The 11,503-nt window shown below is 30.6% G+C and overlaps 1 protein-coding gene across 1 annotated transcript; it reads left to right on the forward strand.

The window, feature by feature from the left end:
• Window positions 1-2,157: 2,157 nt before the first annotated feature.
• Window positions 2,158-9,520, forward strand: LOC105344850 (collagen alpha-1(XII) chain). The gene is made up of 4 exons (XM_011452749.4): window positions 2,158-2,304; window positions 7,305-7,859; window positions 8,144-8,578; window positions 9,210-9,520. Exons 1-4 carry the CDS (start codon window positions 2,241-2,243, stop codon window positions 9,422-9,424), a joined length of 1,269 nt encoding a protein of 422 aa, XP_011451051.2. The 5' UTR covers window positions 2,158-2,240; the 3' UTR covers window positions 9,425-9,520.
• The last annotated feature ends 1,983 nt before the right edge of the window (window positions 9,521-11,503 follow it).

The following is an 11,503-nucleotide window of genomic DNA, read 5'->3' on the forward strand; positions in this document are numbered from 1 at the left end:
GATACTTACTTTTTTAAAAATAATTTTAAAAACTATACATGTTTATGCCTTTGTTGGGGTTTTTGTTGTTGTTGTATTGGAAAATCTTGTATACATTCTTTGATACGATTGGTTCGTAGATTTTTGAGAATTATTGTGTTGTTCAAATTGAATCATAATCATGAAGTATATTTAAAATTCACAACAATCAATGCGCAATGTTTACATTTGAAAAAATATGGGTAAATTCCATGAATAAATATAATAAGAAGCTATTTTTGCGATCAAAAGTTAAAAAAAAAAGTAGACATTTTTTTCACTGATCCCAAAGTGCCGGGTTGCTCTTTTATAAAGTTTATCAATAATATTTGGTGAGTGCGATTTTCTGGTTGTTTGGAACTAGAGTATATTTTTGAAAAAATTTATGAATATGGAATTTATTCTTAATTATTTATTATTAGGATCTAATGTTTCACTACACACCTTTTTATATTATCATGACATTAAATATTAAGCCGTTCAGACAATTACTTGCGTTTTCCATCAAAATCGATAATAAAATAATACTTTTCTATTACTCGTTCTTAAATCCTTGTAGTTTGTAAAACAACCCTATTGTTAGGTTTTATATCTTTCTTCCTGTCAGATATTTTGACACCTAACACGAACTTAACAGCAAAAATCTACTTGATGTGCAAAAAGGAGATGGTTTTATTCCTAACGTGTTAATACTCAAAATTTTAAAGTTTGAATACTCAAAATTTTAAAGTTTTATCAATATTTTAATGGGATTTAGTAAGATATTAAACTAGCTTGGCCTATCTAGACAATTAAGATAGAAACAAAACAGATAAGATAAAATCTTTCCTGTATATCTATTTTCTGAAATTTATTATTTTTTATTTAGAATAAAATCTATAAATATGTAAAATTAAAAAAAATAATCGACCTGACAACATTTTCCTATATCGTTTCAAACCTACAAACTCATTTTCATTTCACTGGAGTGTAAAATGAAATAGTCATTTGATAGAATTCCTATATGCGAATAAATTACTTTCTACGATATAACAAATGATTGTATTGCTTTTTCTACAGGAGCCCTTTTTGTTATGTACAGACACTGAAATGAATATTAACTTGTAACTAAGGGTAATTTATGATGTTATATAGAATAAATGTAAATATAGTACTTGTAAATCATCTATTTTAACGAATTTAAAACAAACCCTAAATGACCTAATCATTTTTTATTTTTGACTTTTTTTTTAATAAGACCTTGAAATTTAATGGCATAAATTCTTGACACCGTTAATTGTTGTGTACAAATTTCAGGTTTCCGCTCTTAGGTTACATGATTTTAAATGGTACAATTTCATGATACAGGGCTAAATTGCACAAAAATCAAACGAACGTAATTCAAAAGCAAGTTTCGAAATTATGTCAAATACGCTGTACCTCAAATTTTTTTTTTTTTTTTTTTTTTTTTTTTTGCAATTTTTGGTTATGATTTATATTGTTTTCTTCAGATAATGGATTAAAATTATCTTTTATATAATATATAGCGATGATTTTGTGTTTTTTGAGAAAATTTTGTAATAACTAATTTCACGGGTGTTTTGTACATAAACTTGCATAATAAGTCATGATTTTGTTTTGGCAGTGGATTTTTGTATTGATTTGTTTGTTATCATGTGAATTAAATATCTTATTTGACATTAGTAAAATTTAGAAATAGCCAATAAATTGACGATTTAATGAATCTTTCTCTCTCTCTCTCTCTCTCTCTCTCTCTCTCTCTCTCCAGACAAAATCAATGAATTTAGCAAAGTTTTAGAAATTAACTAATAAGTGCATGGTGTGTTATGAAATAAAAGATCAGTAAAAATATACCAAAAAACCTTTATAATTTATATTTAGAAAGTACATACAAAATAATTAATTTTAAACTTGCTGAAAGTTAAAGGTAAACATTTAGGATTTCCTTCGTCAATCAATTGAAATGATAATTATAATAAAATTGAGTTAACGTTGTATACAAAAGTACATTTTTACAATTCCAGACGCTTTTATCAAGAAACCAAAATATGTATTATTGACATTTTAATAATCTGAAAAGGCGGAAATATATCTGTATATATCAATCTGTCACTTTTCACAATCAAGAAGACTCGGGGAGAAAAATATTTACTGTTAGATAATTTCAGAACGTATAAGAAAAATTTTCTTACCTTTTTTTTCATTGCTTTGAGAAAACCAGAATGAACGTCTCCAGGGTTTTTCTAATTTTTATAAGCGCAATTCAGCTGACTTCTTCCATGAAAGGTAGGTACATGTAGAATAAAATTTGAGTAATTAACTTTTAGTATATCTTTCAGGTTAATTTTATCGGATTAAAGTTACTGTCATTTAAATATTGGTCATTCAGATCATATAATAGCATAACAGTTAAACGATGACGTAATCAAACATAATTTAAAGGACACATTTAATAGCAAAACGAATTGGTCGGCCAATTCCTATTGTTAATGTGTGTTTCATAAACATAAGTATTCTATTGAAAACTTGTTAAACATATATCTGTGTGAAAAGAACTATTTAATTGATTAGAGTTTTAAAATGAATCGAAAAATATCTATTTAAGGAATTGAATTAAATTTGACGTATGTTTATTGATATAACATAACTTGGGGCAGTTTACGCTATATAAACTGGATCCGACTTACATGAATCTAATACTGTATGGTTTTCGCTCTTTGCTATAGAAAATTGTCTAAACATTTGAATATGTCCTCACGATATAGAGTGCTAAAAATAGAATTCCTTTTTCTCTGATACATTTGTATTAGCCAAACATAATGTCATTGAATATTTCGTTAAATTCTTCACCTTTACCCATCCTGTGTAGATTCTAGTTTTAAGAACACAGTATCTCATTATAATAAATATAAGATTTATGATATTTCGGGATATCAAAATTTACGTAATTTTTTTTACTACTTAGTATTTGATAGTGGACATAAGCTCCAATTTTCATGATTAAAGTGCATTTCTTAAAAAATGTTAAAATCCTTTAGAACATGTACATCTATAGAAATCACTGACCGAGAGTTGCCGCATTGTTCATTGACACTATTCAGGATTAAAACGTGATACCACACGTGACTTACTCTTGTGGCTAAATGGTGTAATGATCATTGACGCACAAGGAACGCAATGGGTCTATTTTGAATTGAGAACTGTTAATTAAACTACATGTATATGTACATGTACAATCGGAGGAAGCTCGTTCCTCAATAATTTAACACACGAAAAAATTGAGTGGCTTGGTCGAGTGAAGTAATGGATAATGGAGTGGTAGTTTGAAACGAATGTACTTGGCTTAATCGATTAACACTATGACACACTGTAATGTTTATTCATTGCTTTATTATTAATTGCAAACACTGCCTAAAATTCAACGGTAAATGTTATAAAAATGGTAAAAACAACAACACCAACAATAAATGCAACTTGTAATATAAAAGAAAGATTTATCCTCCAATAAATCAAAATGCTATCTTAATTGATTTATTATCCAAATATCCAAATCATTCGTAAGCTTAAACTTCCAGATATATGAGAATATGCTCCAATTAAATCAAGTTAAATCAGTCTCTCTCTCTCTCTCTCTCTCTCTCTCTCTCTCTCTCATTTCCAAGAAGGGTGTACTAATTTTTTCCTGTGTTTTTCATTACCAATTTCAAAATTCTTGATTGGCCAAAACAAAATCTAGAAAACAAATAAAGACTTAAAAACTAAATAAATGTAACATTTCATTTTTTTGGTGATATTTAAAAAAAATCAAGGTCAAATAATGACAGAAACTGCACCTAGTTCTTTGTTTTCGTTGTTCATTTTTTCGGGTTAGCATATATGACATGTCAACGAAGAATCTTAAACCTCTCCCCCTGTATCGATTTCAATTATAGTACTTCTGTGACAGATATGCGTGCTATCGTTTAAAATTGTCAAATAGTGACGAAAGCGGTGGCCTTCTAAGACAGACTATATAAATGTTCCTGTGAAATGATTACTAGAAGAACTTCTGTTTTCACTGAAACAATTAATGATATTCTGAATGCATTAAAAGTGAATATTTGGAAAACGTGTCGATTTTTACATTTCATTTTTTTTCAAATATGGTATAAAATCCTTTATTATAACTTGACGTAGTGTGACATCGTTTTATTGTACATATTTTTCTACCCCATTCAACAAATAAGAACACCCTTCTGTTGCAAAACAACCATTAAATCTTATAGTTAGTTGAGAACAGCTGTATGTCTGACTAAATGACAAGTTTCGTTTCTGTGTTGAGGGTTGTTAAAATCGATCTTAACTCGGCAGATAATAAATCTTCGGAGAGATATTGTGCAGCGTGAGGAATTTAGAAGTGCTAACATAATGTAACTTCAATGTAGCCTAGTTAAATAACGTGGCACATTTATGTTTAGCCGTCCCTGCCAAATCAGCTTGTTACAGCTGAACAAATTGTAATGTCGGTTCTGGGCTATCATATGGTTTATATCTATGGCTTTCTGTACCATATCCTCTAAGCTCTTTGTGGGTTATTAAAAGATCTGCCATTCTTTCTTTGGAGGGGAATATCGGTAATTTAAAAAAAGAAGTAAGTAAATCTGATTATACATGTATAAGAAATAAAACAAAATCGTTTTCTGACGACATGGTTACTTGCTTTAATATTTTATCCAAGGAGGACAAATTCCAACTGGTAAGACTCTTCGACCTTAGCACCGTCCTTTTTCTGTTCGAACACTCCTACACCAAGTGCTGTATTGACTTTCCCTAAGACTTTATTTCCTGTGATTTTCAATGGTGCCTACCGCAAGCCTCGGGTAGAAGTTCACAGATTTCTGAATGTGTTGCCATTCTATCGTCATCCCTAGTCAATTTGTTTCATAAGTCTCAATTAGCATTGTCTCAAGACATCCGATGTTCAAGGTTTGACCCATACAGCTGTTGCTGATGGTGACTTAAATTTCTCATATTCCTAGTTTGGTTGTTCTCAGGTTTTGATCCATAGAGCAGTAGATTTTTTATCTTACTTCTTAACTGAGTTTTAAGCATGACGTTTTTATCTTTACGTATTTCGTATATAATTTTCATCATTTTAAAAATGGAAACTTTGCCTTCATCATTTTAATGTTGATAACAAACTTAGATCATCCGGCGCAGTCTTTAAATATGTGAATGATGTGACTTCCTCTATGTTTTAATATTTAATTTAAAGGCTTTATTATTGTTGTATAGTGTTTGGTTTAAGTACATTGTTTTTCTTTGTGTTTTCCTTGATCCATCAGTCTAATGTTTGTTTCAGCAGTTGTTGATGATTTAGATAAAGTTGTGAAAATAATATTTATTGTTTATAAATCGATAATTGCTTTGCAATGTTATCTTATATTTTGCAGTGAAAGAGACTTTGACACGATTTGACTTAAAATTTTCAGATAAAGAGTTCATAATTCTTTGTTTTGTAAACAAAGCTCGAATATTATCTTCTTTTAAATATGTGTTGTATTGGTGTAAGTTTCAATCAAATGTATCTTTCTTTTGTTGAACATAGTATTTATGAAGATACTGAATTAGTCATTTTGTCTAAGAAATGGTAGTTCTCTACAATACATTTTTGTAAACAACTATAAGACTCGAGCTTTGTTTACATAACAGCCAATTCGTACCTCTGTATCTCGCTTTTAAATTGACTTTCACATTCAATATCTTGGCCAGTCATTTTAAATGCATTGGTATTCCATTTTATACATAAAGAATAAAAATAAAATTTTTGATCTCAATCCGTGTCCAAGTTCCTTTAACAACAAAATGTAAATTTGCGGAAAAAGACAATGAATGTTATAATCAATTTCATGTAGAGATTTTTCGTAACAAAATATAAGTACATGTATCATAAAAACGTCTAACCTAAATAATTATTCTTAGTAGGTGTGCACGCACTGTAAGATACTATTATTCCTAACCATAAGGACAATTAAGATTTTCTGTCATTTTTGAAATAAAAAATTTCTTAATGAGATATTTTTATATAAATTTGAAAAGAATTTAAATATAAACTTAAGATTCACTGCGAAGACTTTGATCGAATTATAGAATAGAAAACCAATGTTTTCCTATAAAATATTTTCACAAAAGAAAACTTCATGCACTCTCAAATTAACGGATACATTTACTTTCTATAAAATAGCAAAGGTACTAAGAAAGGTCTGAGGGAGGAATTGGAGGAGATAATTGATATGAAAAGGGAGAATTTAACTTGTCAGACGGCCGTTTTTGGGAATATTTTATATACAAACATTTACTTATATAAATGAAAATAATTATACATATGAAATATTTCCTTGGATAAGGGCTCTTAAGGATTGGCATGCAACATTCCCAGAATTTAATCAATAGATAAAAAGCCATTGGGGAAAAAGGGAAAGCTCAAGAATTCATTAGCTATTCATCATGTGTATGTGTGTGTTTGTACTTGATATTTACCGTATATATAAATATACACATTAGTTCGTACTTTAAAACTAGCCCCACTAAATATCAATATACATTTTTTTACATACTGGGCTTCAAATACCTTTATTGAAGAAAAGATTTGCGGTGTACAAGGGATGTTCAGATATTATTGAAATAACCCATTTATTTTCCTTTCTAATGAATTGACAGATTTTAATAAAATTAATATTTGCATAAACATTGAACAAATTTAAACAAATAATGAGAAGGATCCAAGAGCTTTGATTAGGTGAAAGAAATCAAATGGCCTAAATGCTATGTGCAGAATGACTGGAAGTAAAGTAATTTTAATAGTACTACAAGTACTATTTTTTCTAGTAGCAATAATTCAGAATTTCTTCATAAAATTATTAATAGTGAAAATATTTAAGTTCTGTCTTTCTTAACTGAAAATGAAAATAAAAGAATAATTTCTGATTAACTGTTCGTTTGTAAGGTGTTTATAATTGTTCTACCAAATCTAAGGTGTTTTTGTCCGTAAAGCATTAGTGAACACTTCTTTTGAAGTACCTTTAATTGTTTATATTAATAGTAAAATGTTGGTTTTCTCAAATAATCTTAGATTCTACTCAAGTCCATTCATTTTTACTTACATTGTTTTCTACGTATCAACTAAATTTACAGGAAGAAATGTACAAATTAATATTGGCGCACATAGTTCATTGTATTTAAATTGTTATGTTATTGTTATGTTAATGATTAAGGTCATTGTTAATTTTTTCGTATTATTCTTACAGATTGTAAAACAGCCCCTAAAGATGTTGTTTTCTTGCTGGATACATCTGGATCTGTTGGACTTTCAAACTTCAATATGACGCTGAAAGCGATAAAATCATTTATTTCAATGTTTGACATCGGTCCAAGTAACACCAGAGTAGGGATAGAAACTTTTGCTACGACTGTTAATCACCAATTTGCTTTAGGCGACCATCAAACTGTAGCATCTTTGATAACAGCCATAGATAAAATACCGTATCAGACTGGAGGTACCCAGATCACTACTGCACTAGCATATGCCGCAACCAACAGCTTCAAAACTGGCGGAAGAAGGCTTGCTGATAAAATCTTGATACTAGTAACCGACGGTAGATCGTATGACATAAACAGTACGGTCATACAGGCCAATAATTTGCAAAAGCAGGGAATAAATGTATTTTGTCTTGGAGTTGGGGCATATGTTGATATAGAAGAACTCCAAGCCATCACCAAACACAGAAGCCGTGTTTTGCAGGTTCAAGATTTCAATACTCTTTCTCATTTCATTGGAAATTTTCGTTCAACAGTATGCAAAGGTATTACAACCATTTAAATTTTATTGAATGAACGATTGTTTACAACACTTTATTTATTTTAGAGCGGTTTCAAGATAAGATATTTACATTTAAGAAATTGAATTGTTTGCAGAATTGAAAATATTTTTATACACTAGAAATGCAATTAAAAGTACAAATGATAAAATGATAATAGATCAAAATATTTTTGTGTGTTTAAGTTTTCTAAAGTGACCATTCACCTAATAATAAATCCATAATTCTTGCTTTTAAAAAACAACAAAGAATATTTGATTTTCTTATAGAATTAAACCAAGTCATGACAAACTTAATTGCGTCACCACATACAACAACCTTGAGAACAAAACCACCAACAACTTCAAGAACAACGATGAAAACAACAATAAGAAGAACAACACCCACCACGACATCATCAACAAAAACCACAACAGCAGTTACTACTCCAACGACAACAAAAAGAACCCCACCACCAACTACAACAACAACAACAACATCAAAACTGCCAACAAGAACGACAAGAACAACAGTACTACCAACAATAATACTAACTACAGCAAAAAGAAGGCCACTTACTACAACATCACCAACACTGCCGACAACAAAGATAACTACAACATTGCCACCACCAATACCAACGACAACATCTCCGCAAAAAAGATCACGACCAACAACAACATTATCACCACAAAAAACAACATCACAAACATCTACAAGTAAAGGTACCACAACTACACCCTTTGACACTATCTAGAAGAGTTACAATAAAGCCAAAGACAACAATAAAGAAACAAAAAACAGGGGCATTGGCAACTTCATCAAATACTCTAGCTTCTATGTCATTAATCATTTCACCAACACCGATCAAACTACTCATAGAATATTCAATTCACAATCGAAAAAAATAATAGTACAAAAAAATAAGAGCACAAACATTACAATAACTCTCAAACAAACATATACCTGTCCATGATTAGATACAAATAAATCACAGGGCAATTTGCTCTATTGGAGTTTGACCGTCACCCCGCCCGGGGATTGAATCACGACCTTTTGACCCACTCTACTATCAGTGCACGGCCAGCGCGCTTACCACTCGGCCATCTCGGCAAGACAAAAATCTTGCTTTCGATGACGAAAGTAACCTAGCGTGCTGGCTGAGATGTTAGATTTGATCATGTTATTTACATGTATTTCCACCATTTACGTCAACAAATAATCCCTTATACCTAGATAAAAAAGACAACACTTTAAAAAAATGTATTTAATACAATTGACCTTAACGTTATACAATTTGACTTTACTACTACTATGTCAATTGAAAAAATAAAGATTTGTTCTGTTTGATTTCAGCTCAAAAAACCACCCCCTTTTACTTAAAAGAAGCCTTTCACTGGATAGAATACGTGGAGGTAGGAATTCTATCCTTGGTAACCGTCGTTGTTGTTGGATCTCTCAGCTGCTTTTGTCGATTTTGCTTTTTCTTCCTGAAAAAGAGAGAGGACGACTCAGAGGAACGGAAGCCACGAAGAAAACCATGCAAACGCCCGGCTGGGTGGCCAACATAAGTGCTGCTGCACTTGAATTCTTATCAACAATAAAGTAACGTGGTAAAAAGAAACTTTTTTAAAATCTCCCTACATGTACATTGAAAATATAAAATAATAAAGCCAATGTTCATCCACAGAGAAATGTTTGTTCTTTATTTTGTGCTTATAAATATTTGGTATTAAAATCTTCATTTTAAATAATATATTTCCAACGAATATAAGTTTGGTATTCAACATTCACTGTCTTTTGTATTACAGCTTCAAAGTAGAATATGTTCAAACTGTTTAACGTCGAAAATATTTTTAAGAAATTCAATTAATAGTTGATAATTTAGCTAATAGTATAAACAATGATAATACATTAAGCCACGCAGATGAAAATATTAGGAAAATGAAAAGTTGTAAAGATGCAAAGGCTTAGGTGGGATTGGCACGGTGGGAATGCGAAGAAACGATATTATTATCACTATTAATATCACTTTTTCAAAAAAAATTGTTTCTAGTGTTTAAAGACAATGTGAGATAGATAGATAGATAGATAGATAGATAGATAGATAGATGGATAGATGGATGGATGGATGGATGGATGGATGGATGGATGGATGGATGGATGGATAGATAGATAGATAGATAGATAGATAGATAGATAGATAGATAGATAGATAGATAGATAGATAGATAGATCCATCAACATTAGCTTTTTAGATTTTAGATTTCTTTCTTGATTAAAAACCGAAGAAACTTTCTTCTGATCAATACATTTTATCCCGCGGATGACGATTTTTTCGTCAAACTTAAGGAGCAGCTGTTACTTCGTTGTGGAAATTCTTCTGCGAGTTCATTTGACTTCGAATGTTGCATGCTCTCATAAAAACAACGACATCTTGTTAAATTTTAGCAGGCATACTAGTATTTGAAGCACTTCGTGGGGACACATTTTTATTGTTGCTTTGAATTGTCTGTGAGAAAAGATAAACATTTATTTACTCATAATGAGATTTGTAAATCAGCGCATCGATAAAAAAAACCCCTGTTTAGTTACTTTAATTGCATACTTGGCAACCATAATCAACTCCAATTTTTCAATATTAATATTTTAATCTTTTTAATGTAAAATTTGGAAAAATTATGTTTGCTGCAAGAAAAAGTGAGTGTGTGTGTGTGTGGGGGGGGGGGGGGGGGGGCTGGACCCTCTCTGGTGCTATGTGAGTAATGGTTAGGTCTAACTTGGCAAAAAAAGTGGGCCCCCCTAGCCCCCCGGTTCCGATGCTTATGTTATATTCACGTGTTTCATTGTTGACTTTAATCATTTTTTTTTTTACATTTTGTTTAATTTAGCAATTAAGACTTTACCATTTCATGCATTCGGTAAAACACAATTTTTTCAATAAGTATTTTTTGACAAAAAAAAAGGTTCGACACGGCTGTCCGGCATTTGTTCTGTGATGAATTTTTTCGCGCAGACTAATCTCTTAATCAAAGAATTTATTCTGCACGTTTTATTAATCAATTTGATATTCTTCAAAAACTCAAGATTCAAAGATTTTCATTCAACAATATAAAAACTTCCCAAGGTTTTTATTTTTATTTTTAAACGCCCCTTCTAGATTGTCAAGTATCATTACATGTTTCACGGCTAGAATTTAAAAAAAGCCTTCGGATATTTTGCAATGCAAACGACAAAAAGGTCCCCGGATAATAACGTAAAAAACGCAAGGTGTCCAAAGTAGTTCAAATTGCGAGTAAGTCAACATTTCCTATTACAAATCTCCGTAAGAAATATGTTTCCGTTTTTGTGAATATCTAGATATAAGATATGGTAAATTAAGATGCCCTGGTGTCATGGAAGAAATCTAAAATATTTCCACTTTCATTCCATATTCATTTTAATTGTGTTAAACTGACAGGTAAGTCAATTCTCAATAAAAATTGTAAAGATTGACGGAGACATTATCTATGAATAGACTAAGATGTCAGCGAAAATGCGACATTGTCTTGCGTGTCTTTCTTCTAAAAAAATAACACTGCTTCAACCCACGACACCTGAAACAAATAAATTTGACATTCGCGCTAAATATTTGATGCATTTATTTCTTT

Source organism: Magallana gigas, chromosome 3, assembly GCF_963853765.1.
Source record: "Magallana gigas chromosome 3, xbMagGiga1.1, whole genome shotgun sequence".
In the NCBI taxonomy this organism is placed as follows: domain Eukaryota; kingdom Metazoa; phylum Mollusca; class Bivalvia; order Ostreida; family Ostreidae; genus Magallana; species Magallana gigas.

Coding starts and splice junctions, on each gene's coding strand:
- LOC105344850 (XM_011452749.4), top strand. CDS start 2,241: ATGAACGTCTCCAGGGTTTTTCTAATTTTTATAAGCGCAATTCAGCTG. Junction 2,305..7,304: donor GCTGACTTCTTCCATGAAAG/GTAGGTACATGT, acceptor TTATTCTTACAG/ATTGTAAAACAGCCCCTAAA. Junction 8,579..9,209: donor ACAAACATCTACAAGTAAAG/GTACCACAACTA, acceptor GTTTGATTTCAG/CTCAAAAAACCACCCCCTTT.